Source organism: Buceros rhinoceros, unplaced genomic scaffold (assembly GCF_000710305.1).
Source record: "Buceros rhinoceros silvestris isolate BGI_N320 unplaced genomic scaffold, ASM71030v1 scaffold45620, whole genome shotgun sequence".
Classification (NCBI taxonomy): Eukaryota; Metazoa; Chordata; class Aves; order Bucerotiformes; family Bucerotidae; genus Buceros; species Buceros rhinoceros.
Genome location: NW_010391048.1, coordinates 1 through 17,503, shown reverse-complemented (window position 1 = coordinate 17,503; position 17,503 = coordinate 1). Strand labels below are relative to the sequence as shown.

General features: G+C 41.2%; 1 protein-coding gene across 1 annotated transcript in view; it reads right to left on the bottom strand.

The window, feature by feature from the left end:
• LOC104488163 (transcription initiation factor TFIID subunit 1-like) overlaps positions 1–17,373 on the bottom strand; it is a 33,154-nt gene extending 15,781 nt beyond the window's left edge. The window contains exons 1-21 of the mRNA XM_010139802.1: positions 17,262–17,373; positions 16,562–16,678; positions 15,481–15,600; positions 14,793–15,034; positions 12,486–12,704; positions 11,835–12,053; positions 11,438–11,639; positions 10,027–10,143; positions 9,455–9,622; positions 7,787–7,914; positions 7,559–7,666; positions 6,571–6,744; positions 6,295–6,468; positions 6,105–6,209; positions 3,902–4,102; positions 2,901–3,042; positions 2,009–2,139; positions 1,372–1,452; positions 808–957; positions 530–649; positions 175–350 (exon numbers count right to left, since the gene is read on the bottom strand). Of these exons, the coding sequence (XP_010138104.1) occupies positions 175–350; positions 530–649; positions 808–957; positions 1,372–1,452; positions 2,009–2,139; positions 2,901–3,042; positions 3,902–4,102; positions 6,105–6,209; positions 6,295–6,468; positions 6,571–6,744; positions 7,559–7,666; positions 7,787–7,914; positions 9,455–9,622; positions 10,027–10,143; positions 11,438–11,639; positions 11,835–12,053; positions 12,486–12,704; positions 14,793–15,034; positions 15,481–15,600; positions 16,562–16,592 (3,008 nt within the window). The 5' untranslated portion in view covers positions 16,593–16,678; positions 17,262–17,373. The remainder of the gene's footprint in view (positions 1–174; positions 351–529; positions 650–807; positions 958–1,371; positions 1,453–2,008; positions 2,140–2,900; positions 3,043–3,901; positions 4,103–6,104; positions 6,210–6,294; positions 6,469–6,570; positions 6,745–7,558; positions 7,667–7,786; positions 7,915–9,454; positions 9,623–10,026; positions 10,144–11,437; positions 11,640–11,834; positions 12,054–12,485; positions 12,705–14,792; positions 15,035–15,480; positions 15,601–16,561; positions 16,679–17,261) is intronic.
• Positions 17,374–17,503: the final 130 nt, after the last annotated feature.

Genomic DNA, 17,503 nt, shown 5'->3' with positions numbered 1-17,503 from the left:
ATTTCTATTAACAGCCAAAGCCCTCTTTCTCAGTACTTTTATTTTGTGGGCCCAACCAGCTGAATCAACATCTATACCACTACATATCAGGGAGCCCCAGGCATAGATAGTTCTGGACTTTGAAGGTGGGGACACGGTGGGGTTCAATGATGTAAACGTCAGATAAGAACTTACTTATTTTGTAAATCAAAGATGCGCTGACACTCTTCTTTGTATCTCTCCTGATGTTCTGCTACAGAAAACCGAGACCCACGTGCAAATTTGCTCATAGGACCTTCCCCAGAACGAGCCTGCTCTGTAGACATTGTACGTACCACATCAATCACTTCCCACCGGGACAGCTTCTTTATCTGGAAAGAGGATGACAGTCTAGTAAAGGCTTTAGAGACATAAAACCGAGGTACCTGACTGTGGATTTCAACTTCCTTCCACACAAGGTCAGAGTAGAAACATACAAATCCCTTCCAGCATCAGCTGTTGAATCCATTAGTGAAGAGCACTCTCTAACCTGCTCCAGATTCATGCTCACCTCTTCTTCAGGCACTCCAAATTTACGCAGAAGTTGTTTGGCATTTTTGAGAGAAAGTCGACGCAGGTCAGCATCTGTCCCAGTCACTGTCTTTTTCACTGGCTGAGGTTCTTTATCATCCTATTCAGAGGAAGAAGCAGCCTATTACTGTCATCATATAATAGTCTTTCCTAGCCTCATCTTAGGATATTTTCCCTTCCTGATGCCCCATATTTACTCCATTTCTCCCACATTTTACAGTTATTGCTCCTTGTCAAACCCAGCCTTAGGAACTATACCTTCTGCTGAGTTGGTTTGTTTGGAATCTTCACATAAGAAAATCCTTCACCACAACCAGTAGGATCTGCTACACCAGTCACTTCTAGGAGGCACTTGCCCTTCATAGCAGCAATGAAGGCTCGTGTGGTGTTCCATGGAGCTGTGCGCACCTGTCAACGAGAAGAAAAACATGCCCTCACTAACCTGCTACCGTCAAGGAGAGTTCCAACCTTTTTATTTTGCATTCTTCCAGTTACACTGAGAACATTTCAACTGACATAGTGAGGGTGAATTCCACTTCTTGATCCTTCAGCTGTGCTGATAAAACCTCTGTGAAGAACCAAAGTGGTAGATAGCTCACAAAAGGCGTTTAAGACAAAAAGCCTAGTCCTGGAAAGACCTGGCAAGAAGGATCCCCAAACATAGGTATAAACTTAGGAGCAGAGTTCCCAGAAAAGTCACAAGAACATTCGATCTACTGAATCCTACTTTAAACATGTCCATTATATTTAAAGACCTCGTCTCTCTCCTGCCGTGCTGGTTTATATATTGTCACGCGTGCTCATGCATTGCTCTGATAGTACCTCATCATCAATCTTCATTTGGAAATCCTCTTCATTCTCCTCTTCTGGTGCAAAGAAGGACTTTTCCCCATAACCTGCATCCTGCAGAGAATTATTAGGAAAAAATGAGAACCTGAAGTCTTCAGAAGGTTACTGGAGAGAGCACTAGAAGCTTATCATGAATCTCTTGTGGAGTCTTGTCATGCTGAACAAACACACTTCCACAGACAACTGTTTGCAAGATTTACTGGGACCTACAGATGTTAAACTGACCGGTACTTTGACAAATGCCGTAACTACATAGGACACTTGACTTCAAAAAAACCCAACCAACCAAACAAAAGGTTTTTTGTCTCACAGCCACATACTGGTTATTTTCTGCTGTAGAAATCCAAGCAGAAACATAAGCCCTTTCTCATACCTTCCCTTTGCTACCTTTGACCACAGCTAACTCAGTATTTCAATAGTAGCTGCAAAGAATATAAAGTCTCTCTCTAAGAGCTTAACTTCCTTTTTACACAGCATGAAACTTAGGAAGTTGCCTAGCAGTCAGGGGACCAATTTGCCTATCTTACAGTAAAATTAGCTGGAGGGAGGTGTTACCCTTCACAGAGCTACTTGTTAGTAACTTGCCTTATAGCCTACAGGGAGTATTTACCTTCAGTCGCTGCTCAGCTGCAATCATGCTGTAATAAGCACAGCACTGTTCTGGGGATACCATTGCTCTGATCTCTTCCTCCGTTGGCAATCTGAAATCTGGCTTTAAAACCCACCAATTTGAGTCCATCCCTGAAAAATGTACAGATCAAACACTGAGTAGTTTCCCACAAATGTTGCATGTCATCATAATCCTTATTGTATTTCAAGATTTGGTACCCTGCTGCAATGCTGGCAAAAGAAGTATGATAAATCCATTACACAGACCACTAAAAGTGTTAGGGTTTTTTTTATTCTGCATTTGTCTAAGTCAATGCCTCCTAACTCAGCCTCTGTTATATCAGCAAACTCTCATACGTTCATGTTCATTCAGTATATACTACCTTCCAAAAGCATTTAATCCACCTTTCACATCCTCACTTCAAACTGCTTTTCCCATAGCCAGCCTAAAAAGCTTTGTGTAACAACTGTTCATCATCCTGCATACACCAAAATCAGAACTCAGGCTCTCAGAGCACTGTCACACTCGTGAATACGGGACAAGCTTCAACTGGCATATATTTGCTTGCAAAACACAACACAGCCATACACAGAGAGAAGGGAAGTATACGTGTTGGTGTTGTACATTGTTACTTAGCAAGTAAATCGCTCCCCAAAGGTTCATAAAAAACCCCCACTCTGACCATTTGTCATTTCTCAGCATCAAGCACACTTATGCCAAAAGAAAGTGCACGTTTCTAAAAACTGAAACAAAAAACCTATCAGATTACATTTCACTTTTTCAAATAAATGTTTTCAAAAATGGTTTATTTGAGATGTTACTTCCTCCTGCTCTGTTTGGAACTCTAACAGCAGCAAAGAATGGCTGACCACTCAGTAAAATCTCTAAATACCTGTGCGTTTGAAATCAGCACAAAGCTTTAGCCGTTTTCGAATGCTGCTCTCGGAGTGTGAGGGAAAGGCCTTCTTGATATCCTCCATGCGAATTCTCCGAGGACGGTCTCTGCTCTTCCAGAAGAGGCGATAAATAAAAACCTACAAAACAAGACTCGTTTGTGATGTCTGAAGAAAGAATACAACAAACCTGCAAAGACAGTATACACAGTGCTGTTCTACTGCTTCAGTCTTCCAACTTAAACCCATTGTTTCTTATAAATTTACTTAGTAAAGTTTTCCAAGCCACATGTCTGCTTCAGGTTCACCGACTTTTGAGAATGAGATATGGAAAAAATATTTGTCATGAAATTTTGTGTTATCACATTAGAAATGTTCATGCTTTGGGTACAGTAACTTGAGCTCTGGGAATGGCAGGATTTTCTTGCTCTGCAAAGTTTGAGTTATCACTTTGAATTAAATGGACAGTAAATTACTAGAAATTTTCTCCAAAATCTGAATTTGGTGATATTTGAATGATCACAGACAGTCTCAAAGCTTAACTGCCTCAAGATCTGGGAAATCAACACAGACCTATGAAGCAACTCTAATTCTGTGCTATGTAATAGGACTGTGATTACGATCCCTTAATTGCCTTTTAGTAAAACAGAAGTAACTGTCATTTTATACAGCATAACCACGTCAAAGTTCATTTCAATTTCTTCAGTTTCCAACATTTTTATACATTCTTATAACCTTTTATTTTGGCTAATAAAAAGCCTCTATGTATACTTACCCGATGGTAAGGGAATCACGTATGCTATAAACCCTTGGCTAAATGACAACCAAAATGGTCCGTATGGCTAACATTTTTGGTGCTCTCACCAGAAAACCAAAAAAAGGGAGCCCTAGCAGGGCAATGAGCTTGTCTAATAAAGGCTGTCCACATGAGGCCAGTGCCCACACCATGGGCTTTCTCCGAAGACCCCTCAGATTCCCAAACCGTCTTTTTATCACATACCTGCAGAAAATCTCTGATATGGGTGTTAGCTCGTTTAGAGTTGGGACCAGGTACTTCATAAAGAGGGCACTCTTGACCAACTACAAAAATATCCACTAATTCTCGAACATAATAGCCTTGTCGTGTCCGGATAATCAGGAAATCTGTTTCAGGCATCTTATGTAAATAGATAGGGGCCCGGAAAAGGTTGTTTTCAAATGCCTAATAAGAGAAACAAATCAAAGTTTGAAAGTCAGGTTTTGATCAAATTTTCTGTAACTCAATCTGAAAAAAAAATTTAAAAAACCAAAAACAAACAAATAAACAAAATCCCAGACATTCCAATGGTACACTATCATTTATATCATAACTATGTAGATGTGCAGTCAGAACATTCCTTATTATGCAGAGAATATCCAAGGATGAAGCACAAAAGCACAAGAAAACTAGAACAAACAGAAAGAGCTTGAAGGGTTCTTTGGACTGACCTTTAAAGAGATACTTTAGAGAAGGACACAAAGAACATATGCAGGAGAACACTACAACCACAGAAACCAGCTTAGGTGTGCTGGTTTGAGCTAGAACAGAACTAATCCCGTTCAGTGATTTCACTTTTCAGCTCGGTGTCGTGTAAGTGACAGCATGTTATGAAGTTAACGGCATGTTTTTGCAGACTACATCTGCTCCCAGCAGTGATAACGCTTGATGTTTACAGTCACTACCAGGGACTGGGATGCAGAAAGGCTCTTGCTTACACCTGCTCCTGTGCAGACCAAGGTCACTGCTAAATCTTGTGTACCACGGTGGGGGTGCAGTGAGAGGTCGCACCTGCAGGGAGGAGCAGGAGGGACAAGTGACCCTAAACTGACCAACAAGGTGTTCCGCAGAAGTCATATTTGGTGTAAAGCTGAGGGATCACAAGGATCAAGTTCTCTTCTTCAGGAGCCAGCGTCAGAGGAGAACGCTGTCTGTTCTGCCTTCGATCCCCATCCGTGCATTCCTGAGTCCCGTTCCAGAATCCAGCTCCTGCACCTGGTTACCGGCTGTTGCTTAGTCCAGTCTGGGACATCCCCAGTGTCTGCCCACAGCATCAGTTCAGGGCAGTTGGGCTTGGTATTGGTTTTGTATATATTTCATTTTTTTGTTATTATTCCCATTAAAGCAGTTTTAGTTTTCCTTTCCAATCCGTAAGGCTCCCTCCTTTACTTCCTTTCTCTTCCCCTTTGGGGAGGGAAGGGTGGGTAATAGAGAACATCTGTCATTTGTCGAAAGCAGTTTTAGTTTTCCTTTCCAATCCGTAAGGCTCCCTCCTTTACTTCCTTTCTCTTCCCCTTTGGGGAGGGAAGGGTGGGTAATAGAGAACTTGTGTCATTTGTCGTCTAGTGGCCACCCCAGCCGTAGTCCATGACACTAGGACACACACACAGGCTGGGAATGGGGGAAGGCAACAGAAGCAAGGCCTGAAGACTCTGCTTAGGAAAGCAGATTGTAAGAACCTAAGCAGAAAAGCAGAGAGCAGCAGAGTTCAGCATTTAAAGGTAAGAATCAACCTTCACCTTACTTTTTTCCTGTGGTAAAGCATGGACAGAATTATTGCTGCAGCAAGAGTAGCTACCATTAACTGAAATGGATTTATTTTTACATTTAATCGTGGATTTTGTAACCAGGTGGTCCTTACAACATTCTTAATGCCTCTCCCCATTTCAACTGTATGTATTTCAACAACAGAGAAAGGCTCATAAAAGCAGGAGTCTACACACCTGACTAGTAACTTGTGCACAGCGGACAACCAGCAGTGCAATTCTCAGAAACTACACATAAGGTTTTGCTCACATATCCTGGACCGTGATAAATCCATGTTTTCTATCCACTCCAACACCTATTTACTGAGCTCCCCAACTTTCAAGCAGCTTTGTCCTTCCACTCAGTCCTCTATAACAGTATTCTAATGCCATTACATTAGCAAGCAAAGCAGCAAAGATTCCTGCAATTCCTATCATTCCTACAACAATTTTAAAAAACATACAACAGAGCTTTTAAAAAAAAAAAAAAGCCAAGAACTGAATTATTATCAGTAAACAAAGATACTTAAACTGGAAGTGAAATGGAATGTGGATTTTTTTGGAAATTGAGCATTATTTGCAATTCAATAAACAGGTTATGAAACATTCTGCCTATTACTCCACATTCATCTTTTCTGTTGTCTTACGCTTGCTCTTCTCACCTGCAGCAACTGGCCTGGATGCAGAGAACCCAGGAACGGAGACGTGTGACAATAAACAGTCTCTCCATATTTACAGTCTGGAGCTCCTGGATCTTTGCCAGGTTTCTGCAACATGCAGTGAAGGAGGAGTTAGCACTCAGTAAGAGGCAGAAGAAAAATCACTGTTCAAAGGCAAAAGCTGCACACTCACCCTTTTGTAGTAATTTTTAATCTTTGTTGCCATGCCCACCTGCATCATTAAAGGGGCATTTTCCTCACTGTATTCAGCAAGGATGAGATCTCCATCCTTGCCAGTTAGATCCTGGGGTGTGCGCATGAAAAACATTTCACCCCCGCCAGAAGCCTGACGCTCCTGCTCTCTCATCTGTGCCAGTGAAAAGACAAGTTAGGGAAACAGCACATCAAACAGATCTGCTGCGCAAATGGAGTCACAGCAGACATTAGATACAGAGAAAAGTAACTGTACCTTGGCTTTCTTTTTTATGTGCTTCAGCAGAGGTTGCACAGCATGGGGTCCTGGCTGGGACAAGGCACCAAAAGAGTATTTCTTCAGGGGAGGCCGATGAAATTGTCGGAGCTTCATAGGGCCCATATGGGTGGGAAAGAATGGCTGGCGAAGTTCCACTGCTGGTATAGAGTGCTAACACAGGAGCAAAACGTGTGTTAAGAATAACACATCTCACCTCAAAACCAAGATCATTTTCCTATCCTGCTAACCCTTATATAATAGAACCTAGTGATATTTTCAGATTTGCTATCAGTAATACTAGTGCACTGAAATTCACTTGTTATCCTACGTGTTGCATTTTGAAAGGGTTTAGGTCTACATATAGGTATTTCCCTTCTGTACAGAGATGACGTTAATTTTGCTATTTCAAATGGTACCCAATGAGAGGATTTTTTTTTTTTTATTAACTGGGAGCATGCAAAGCTGTTATCCCTGTCAGTGTCAGAGAAGTGCATTTGGAATTACACACATTTTTCCCATTACAGAAGAGGCTGGCATCTGATGAGGTTTTAGAAGTCCCTGAATACCACAGTTAAGGAGGAAAAAATACTACCTCTTTCACCTAGGGCTAGTGAGCAGTAGTTCAAATCCATCATTATCTAAATTACTTCTGTAATATCCAGATTAAAACACACACTAGAAGCATAAGTACAGCCTCACATCTTGACTACCTGCACCACTCTCCCCCTTCCCACTACTGCTTCAGAAAGAGTACTACAGAAAAAGACACCAAACAAAAGCATGGCAAGTATGATACAAGAAGATCTAGCAACCATCAGTTTGATGGAGCAATTAAGATAAGTTCATTGTTAAACACTAAAAATCTCTCTCGTGACATTTAACTGTCCTGCTGTAATCTAAATTCTGGTTTTCTACAAATTCTAAATCATACCCTCAGCTAGAAACCTCTTATCTCTCACTGTACAGCCAACACTCCTGTGACTACCTGAATGATGTTGCCTCCAAAGGTTCCTCGAAGTCCCTGCTGTTTGGGGTAGTAAAACTCATCATTGGAGAGGTTCCAGGGATCCTTCACCTCTGGCTGAGACATGTTCTAATACAATTTAGAGAGAGAAGGGTGTCAAAGATAGGACAAAAAAAAAAAAAAAAAAAAAAAAAAAATCACTCCTCTCGTGTCATTCCCAACCTGCAAGGTGCTAAAGCTTATGCTGACCTGCTGTGGTTCTTCCTTGATGACACCTGTTTTTCCCAACAGGATTCGACTCTTCTTTAGAGAAGATTCTTTCTTGTTCTCCTTGGATGGAGAGTTCAAAGTCATTTCTTCCTTTTCATCAGGAATTTCTGAAACAAACACAACCCACTGTAGGGCCCTTATCCTAGAGCTCCCTTTTCAGCAACGCAACCTCCTACTCAGCTGCAGCTTGGTCCAGACATTTCAGTCTTTGTGTTCAGTTTCTGAGGTGACTGTCCACCTTATACACACCTTGCTCCCCCCATACAGGTTAATATGAAACAAGCTCAACACAGGAAAGTTTCACACTTAAATCTCTACTTTGCATTCTTCAACGCTGAGTAGATTTGAGTGGAAGGAGGGTGACTATGGGGATTCCCTGGAGTATCCACTGCTCAAGGCAAAATTTACTAATGAAAGTGCAAGACATAGCATCTGTTTTGCCAAAGCTATTTTGAAGAGTTGAGTCAAGACAACAGGAGTGCAAATAGTTACCCAACTATATTTATTAATAATTCTTTTCTTCCCCACACACATACAACATGAAAGTGAGTCTGAACCCAAAGATAATATGGACCTGAACCCAAAAAGGATTCCTGAAAAATTCCAGGAAAATAGTTAAGAATTTTAAAAGTTAGCAATTTGTGAAGCATAGATTCTCCCAGTAAGATTTTCATACGAGAAGCAGGGCCTAGTGACATTGGCTCGGTAAACACTGTATCAACTTCATGCACAGATCTCATATCACCGTATACAAAATAAGAATGAGTACACCTTTGTCACTGTTTATACAAACATCCACAATTTTGTGATGCATTTCAGTCATGGAAAGAAAATACTGTAAATCTGTTCTGCCTTTAATCAAACTCAAATTAAGTGATTTTCAAGGTTGCTGGCTAATAGCGAAACATCCCTATCGATGCATTAATAGAAATTCTTAAATCTGATCCACTTTCTTGAGGAAGGAAATGCAATCTAGGCTACATAAAAGTGTAGCAAGACATGCCTATCCTTAAATTACAAAAGGCTGCTTGAAGATTACCAACATACAGATCTAAGAGGAAGTGGTGATTTTAGTGGTCCAGATAAGACAAAAATCTCTCCAGCTCGTAGCAATAAAAGCAGGGAGTACATTCAAATCAAACTCCATGAATACTGAGGAAGTTTGTAGCAGGAACAAAAATGCTGACAGATATTATGCAAAGTCATTGCTCCCAGGTGCAACTACCGTAGTCTGAAAGAGGCTTAATGCATCTGCTGCTTCAGGCTTTGAATACGAGCTGAGAATGGCATGGACTAGCTTGTGGTTTACTTCGCTACCGTCCCTCTCCAAAAATTAAGACGCTCACTTCTAAAACACAAGCATCAGATTAATTATGTTAATTTAAGCTTCAGGGCATTAGTTTTTACTCTCCTGTTACTGCTTTTAACTTGGCAGCTGAAAATATACACCATTAGAGTGATTATCATTGCTGCCTTCTGCTTAGGCCTTTGATTACTTGCAAATTATCTTCAAAATCCAGAACAAAGAAAGGCTGTAAGTATTGCACCAGTCTATTTACTTCCATTACAGTGTGACTATAAATCGATGCTTACATTTCCACATGTCTTTTCCCATTTGGGACAGATTTCTGGATGCCATGAACATACCTAGAATTATGTTTTCATCGTTTGGATCAAGTGTTAAGATAGGTGGGTCCAAATAGGTTTCCATTGCCTGATCATCCCAGATGATATTGTCTTCCCAACGACCATATACTAATTCTTCATTATCAATTGGGAAAATAGAGTACCAGGGCTTGTCTTCATCCAGGGAAACTGCAACAATCGTAAGGTAGAATCCTTAAGAGTTTTATACGCTACGTTGGCAGAAAAATTATTTCAGAGCTCATCCCCAGATCTTATTCTCCCAACCTTCCCCGTCATTCAGTGCTTTCTGAGGCAGGAGCTCTAAAAGGCAAAAAAACCCTCATCTTGGAAGCAATGAGGAAGCAGAGCACCAAGTCTCAGCCTTACCGATACTTGAAGAGATTTTGTTCCACTGAAACACAGAGAACCTCCAAGAATTAAACAGTGCCTCAAATAGGTCTTAGAGCAAACAAGTATTCCTTTTGTCTGCACCTTGTTGCCAAAAAAGGGTGTTATTACATAGAACACAAGTCTATACGGAAACACGCATCACGTGCACCTATTCATAGGCCAAAGATTGACACCCTCATTACCTTGCTGTTCAGGGGCCTGTTTTTCTTTGCCCTTTGCTAGACCTAGGACTCCTGCTACATTTGGTTTCTGTGCTAGTGGAATTGGTGGATTGAGCAAAGAGCCACTGCGGTTCAAACCTAGAGAAAAGGAAAACAAAAGTAAGGATACCTTGAGTGGGAGGATTAGGGGGCTCTGCATTGCCTTAAATCAGATCTTGGCGGTTGCATGCAGAGTCACTTACAGCCTGAACCAGGATGGGCCTAGTGCTCACATCACAAAGAGCATCACCTATCATTAACACAAGTAACTTTCAAAACACTTTCACCCACAGCTTACTGCTGGAGTCTGCAGCCTCTTCAAAGTGACGTTTGGCTCACTTTTCATATGCTGTACGGCAACATGTACGGTGCATTTCTATATGGACCCCATAAAAGTGAGAGGCTTTGAACAGACAGTTGTCATCGACAGAACAGTTGGTCTGGCCTCCAGCAGCTTCCTGTCTATGTCAAACTGTCATTGGAAAAAAAGAATGGCCAAGTAGACCTCAAGGAATTGTTTGTGTAGGCAGCTTCTCCCAGTACAGAACAACTTAGCTATGCTCACACATCACTTAATGCTTCTAGAAGGCCTAAGACCAAATGCATGTGAACAGAACAACCATGTTTAACATCTTACAGTAGCTTCTGATGGGCCTCAAACAACGAGCCCAGGACTGGATACCTCAGACACAACTGTGCTGAAATGAAAATTGCTATAAAAACTATCTCCAGTTCAGCTACCCAACTCCTCAGAGCGCCTTGTACTCACAGCTGCAACAGTAAAGGATTGACACTAGTACCATTAGTGACATTCCCATCAGTCTTCCCTTGTAGAAGCAGGATAAGCTATAACAAACAGATGATAAACACTCATTCTACATAAGCAATTTTAAATTTAAAATGCATCTGTATCTAAGAAAAGTCTGAGGCTTGTAAGAATTGTTACTTCCTATCTAGAAAAAACAGAATAACATTATTAGTTCAGGAGAAAATTCAGATGACTTTTCCAAAATTCTTCCAATTAAAAAAACCATATCAGGAAAATGCCGATGAATTTTCATTGTCTGCTATAAAGAGCAGACATCCTAAATGTCGCATTGTTTGATACTGATATAGATGGATCTAGCATCTGGTATCCACATGGAGAGAAGAGAGCAAGAGTTGATATTTTCTTTAACAGAAAGGACCTACTCTGTTTGCAGAAAGTCACAGCTTTGAGAAAAGCTGTGATTTTGCCAAAAAAAAAAAAAAAAAAAAAAAAAAAAACAACACCAAAAAAAACAAACCCAAAACCCATTCCCTGGCAGGAAAAAATATGTTCTGTATTTGAGATGAAAGCATGCAAAGTCATCTCAACTACAGTTAGTACAATTCGTATCAGACCACTGATTACCTTGTTGGGCATTGTATGCTGTGGCATTTCTAGTCATGCTGGATGGCAGCCAACCTGCCAAGCTTGCCCGCTGTGTCTTAGTCCCTTTGTGCTTGACGTCTTCTCCATTCCAGATGACATCATCCTCCCATTGGAGCTGTGTCACCATAAGGAAGTGCTCATCAGCTAGCAGATCATCCTTCTCATCCATCAACCTTGCATCCTGGAAGGAAAGAACAGTTTCCTGAAGACCTGCATTGGCTTTATACTTTCAAACTAAAGGAGGAAAATTAAGTCTCATTCTGCATGATGCTGCATGATGCACAACCATCTAGCAGTCCATCATCAAGCTCTCACTGTGCAGCAACCCCTAGTGCCACGCACATCTCCACACACTCCCCCACAGTTCCCTTCTCACCCCCTCATCCGTGTGTCCTTTAACTTCCTGCTCCTTCTTCTCTTTCAGCTTGAAGCCATAATCAAATCCACTGCCATCTTCAGGGATCCCCAGCATATCATACCAGAGCTGTGCTGGGCCATAGCGCCACTCTGCCACTTTAGGCTTTGTATCTGTCACTTTGTCTGTATCACCAGCTGACTGGGAAAATTTCGATTCCACGGGTGCCATCATGGTAATCTGAAGCACAGCAAAGGAGGGAATGATTACACTGATGGTCTAAGTGTCCGTAAGAGGTTTCTTCCTTCTAAGTTTCCCAGCTTATTCTCAGAGAAGACAAGTATTTCTAAGAAGTGCTTTGCCATACTTACTAGCTGTCTTAAGAATGCTCTACAATTAGACTTCCAAAAACACAGAGACTACTTCTTGATACAAAGAGGATAAGCTCTCCTATTGATCTTGTACCACAGATGCAGCCTTCTCAGTACGAATCAATCACCTGAAGTCACTGACTAGTATCTGGAGAAAAGCTTCTGCACAGCTGGAATACAAACCAACCCTATCCTCCAGTTTTATTTTGGAGGAAAAGCTCTTTACTCTAAAAGTCACTGTCCAGTTCAGTACTACCCCCAGCGCAAGCTGGCCACCCTCTCTAAGTCTCAGATATCCCACCTCATCATCTGAAAGGCACTGCTCAGGTGGGGGAGGAGCAGCAAACTCATATTCCCAAGGAGATTTTCCTTCCACTCCACTCTCAGCTACAACTTCACCCTCCTGTACTTGCACTTCTTGTGCCAACTCCCGATGTTTCTTCTTGCGTTTCCTTCGGGCACTACGCCAAACCGATGGAACATTCTTTCCAGGGCCAAAGAGACGCAGGAAACGCAGCACCTATTATAGGAAAAAACAAGAGAATCAGAGAAGGAAAAAAATCCGCCCCCCCCCCCCAAAAAAAACCCAAAACAAAAAAACCACCATACACCACACTGTGTAATGGTTATCTGTCTCTCCCTGACCTGAAAAGCAGTAATGAAAGAGAGCACTCTGAAATTCAGAAGGATGGCCTGTACTACAATCCCCATCCCAAAGAAATCAACATTATCTTGATTATACTTGAAAGAAAAGGTTTCTGATCCACCTGTTTGATGGATCCTTCACTTCAGAAGGATTTATTCTTAATTTCAGACAAAGAAACTCTACAGAAGGAAGAAAGATTGCCTTTACATATTGGGTATGTGGTAAAACACCACCTGGAAATAATTATTTTCATTTGGAACAATCCACAATCTTCAGAAAGACACATGAAGATTGAAGCAGAGTTGATAAAATTATTAGCAAGAGAGACAAAGCTAGAAGACAGTTTTATAAAGCAGAATTTAAGCAATCCAAGAAAAACAAATAACATGGTCCAGATATAATACACTCCTTTTTAGTTCCATCATAACGTAGGTCTCCTACGTGCACACTGCGTATCTCCAAACCTTGCACTAACGACAACGACAAACTTCTCTTCTTTTCCTCTATGACTATGATTGCTATTTTTTCAGCACTGATAATTGTTTCTTCAGAGCACTCTTATAAAGACGAAAAGCATTCTTCCCAAATTAAATTACAGATTTAGGAAACTGGAATTAGAACCAAAGATTTGTAAAGAGACATCCTATTAACGTTCCCTGTTAGTCCGTTACATAGATCCCCAAAGGAAATAATGTTTATATGACCATTCCGTCCATCTCTGCCCACATCCACATTACCCTTCTTCCCAAAACTCCCCTAAATTACTTCTGAACCCTTTGACCAGTTTCAATGACTTTTCATTCAAGGGGAAGGGTCTCAGACCTAACTGAGCTGCTAAGAGCTTAATGAAACACAAAATCTCTCCTCCACAGGCAATTTTAAGTGGATTCATAAACAGTGCTACATTAATATGCACATTCTCAGACACCAAACAATCCTCAGTCAAATCTACAGGATTTCAGGCTTTGCTCATGAATTAATTATGAAAAGTGCTCAGCACTAGCAGCTTGCACTGATTTCTGCACCCACCGGGCGTGTTCAACATTGAACCAGTTCCTGGCATTACATGTTGAGCACCAGAGAAATGAGCACACCAACTGATACAAAAAATACACACAGGAAACACCAAATTTGCAAAAGGCAGAAGAGCATCCAGAAGGCTAATGTCTGTCCTAGAGCCTCACCTAGGTTCCTAATTAACAGACCTTAGCTAAATCATTAAAATATAACATCTAATTACATAAATTGCTCAGCTCCTTACACACAGCCTGCAATGGAGGCACACAAAAAAACAAGTTATACTGGCTCACAACCATCCGTTTGGTAAAAATAAGCTCATCTGTATTCTCCTTCCCCTCCCGTATTTCCTCTCCTCTTGACAGCTTTAAAACTTTCAAAATAATTATTGAAATACCTTGACTACATTTGCTATTTGCAAGCATTTCAGAAAGCATTGTAATGAATTTGCTTGTGCAAAAAATTATCATTCTTTCAACTAATTTGTTCTTGAGCTAATTTCTGATTCATACTCAGAGCAGTTCTGAGGGAGGATCAAGTAAAGGACACAGATCACAAATTGTTTCAGGAAGAGTACACGAAGTTCAGGACACCATGAAAGCACGAGCAAATACTTACCAGAAAACAGAAGGATTAGCAGTATGTTTTTTAATCATTTGGCAAAAGTATTATCTACTACCTCAGAAAAACAATTTTCACAAATCAACAAGCCTGGTCTTCAGCAAAACATTGTCTCACACCCTGATTTATATGATGCTTTTTAAGAGGCTGTTACAAACGGCAGGAAAAAGAGTCTGGAAACAGCAGCACACAGAAACTAAAGAAAGTATTGAGGTGAGCAAGAACATTTATGCAATTCTTATGACACAGCATTAATACTATATGATTCATATTTAGAGGCTTACATGATACAGTTTCTGTCACTTCCACTATCTCTTACAATACCTTGCCTGGTCGAAATTCTGGGAAGAGCTCTGTAACACTTGGCAACTGTTTGGTAGCATCTCGCTGCATGATTCCTGCAAGAGGAAGTGTGAGTTTGCCTTCCTTGGATTCTGCCTGCCTGGCTTCTTGAGGTCCCATCTCTGACTCAGAATCAGAGCTGCTGCTGAAATCCACCTTGTCGGAGGCAGCAGAGGAAGGAGCAATGATGGAGGGCAAAATGATACCGTCTCCATCTTCAGATACTACAATAGAACAAGCACCTTATAAACAAACAGGTTTCCTCCCTGTCCCCTAGTACAACCCCATAATGCCACATCTACTGTTTATACCAAGTTATGACAAAATTAAGCCTCTGCAGGTGTTATGAGTACCATTCTGGTTTAACCTTTCATTTTATCCTAAGCGTTCCAGGTGAATTTCCCAGCCACAACTGAGAGGATGAGATAAAAAAAAGCAGTTTCATTGTCAATATCCGTATTTTAACAATCACTGGAAATACAATATTTCACCTTACATTTCGACAATCCTATAACACTGTATATCAGGATAAAGACCCACCTTTAGATGCAGTCTGCAGACCTAACTTTAATGATGCGTGGTGCTTGCCGCAGAATGAACTGCCACACAGCAGTGTTTGCTTCCTTCAGAAATTCATATTGCCAGAGAGAAGAAGAAAGTCCTCACTCACCAGTGGCAGCTGCATCTTTTTCATCTTCTTTCTTTCCAGGTACTGGAGGTGGTGGTGGTGGCGGCATCAACTTGGAATCAATATCTTCACAGTCAGCATCGTAATCATCCTCATCTTCATCTAATCAGTCAGGAGACAAGACTGCACATTAAGCAAACAATAAAAGGGAAACAGAACCCTTCCCACATATACTATCTCATACCTGTCCCAACCTGATGAGAAGACGTCTTCTCATTAGTAAGAAGATCATTCTCATTTTGTAACTAGATACGAAACTCTTACAAGTTCAGCTTCCTTCACAAACTCATTTGCAAGATTGAAATTTTAAAAACAGGAGGGAAAAAGGCAAACTGCAAGAAAGATGACTGAAGCATTTAAAACATAAATATGTATATGATCTGCTATCATCTCCACTTATATTTTTTTTACAGAGCAAATAAAACTTCTAAAGAAGAAAAATGTGGTTGAAAAACCCAAATCACCCTTACGTGCCACTAACCACAATATGTCAACAGAAACAAGAAGTGTAAAGCAGCTTTCAGAAATATGCAAAGATTTATCATTTATAAGAGCAGCTACTGAAAGGGAAAAGCTGCATGTTTTTGAAAATATGTTCTAGGTCAGAGAGAGATCTCTGGAACTGACAAAGGAACCAAAGTGCCTTCTGCAGAAAGTCATTTCAGAAAAAGTATTCAAAGGTAAAACAGGAGATACTAAGCTTGAAGGGATCAGGACCTTAACTCTCTCTCTTTGAGTATCTCTAAGAAGCTGCTGCAAAACCCTTTTCCTAAGAACACAGTTTAAAGAAATATGAGCAGGTATTAGGTATTCTCTGCAGAGGATCGCAGTACAAAAGGAGGATCCTGGTTTTTCCTCTGAGTATGGTTTATCTCTAATGAGGAACTAATTCCTTAAAAAAAGGAAGATAACAAGCAGCAGCTTCTTCTAGTGAACACATTTTCACAAAAGCTTATATTTGCTTCTTGAAGCAAGGAGTGAAAACACACACCACCACCCATATCAGAGACTGTGAAGGTCCACTGACCCAGAGTAACTTCCACAGTCAAAGCTGTAACACTACCTGGTCTTCGAACTGGATGAAGGCTGCCCATTGCCTGCTTATACCTACGGCTCTCATCTTCTGCCACTTCATTAATATCTGAATAATCAACAGCATCTTCTGTGCTCTTAACCCAGCCTAGGAAGAAAAGAAATCTAGTCATACAAAACTTTATCCTTATACATGTTACTAACTTCAGACTTAACTATGTACATAAGAATCCTTTCCTATACATCCTTTTCTTAGAGGAACGAAAACATCTGATTAACATCTCCCATTGAAGTATTTTTTCCCTCATTCCAATCAAAAGGTCCAAGAGCTCTGCATTTCCCCTACAGGTTAGGAAGTAACCAACTTTAGCACCAGGAACACCTTTCATTTACTCAGTTAAACCGTTCAACGAGCTCCAAAATTTAAAAAGAGACCTAATAATACCGCGCACAAAACAGGCTTGTTTAACAGAGGAGGGAACACAGAATAAACTTATTTATGAGTAAGAAGAGACAATAAAAAAAAAATTATAAAACAGAACAAATGCAAAAGTGGTATGGAGCTGATGTGGGATTCACTCTGGTAAGAAGGTGGCAAGGCCTTTGCCAGAGGACCTCTGATCAGGTCACATCACCGTACTCCTTGACGTGGGTGCATTTCTTCCTCTCCATTAAGAGCTCCGTTCATGCAGCCTCTCTGACATTTAACCGCAGATACCGCTAAGCCTGACCTTCCTCATCCAAGTGGGCTCCATCAGCCTCTGGGCTGTCCTCCTCGCTGGCTGTGATCTCAGTGATCAGGTTGCCCAGTCCCAGCACACCCAGCCCGGCCAGGTGCTTCTTCGATTCCTGGAAAGACCAAAGCCACGTCCCAGCTGGGAGGCTTCGACGGCTCCACCAGTCAGGCCGCGAAGAGCCCGCTAACCGCCTCCTCAGCCCCGGCCTGAAGCCTGCCCCACCGACACTTACCCGG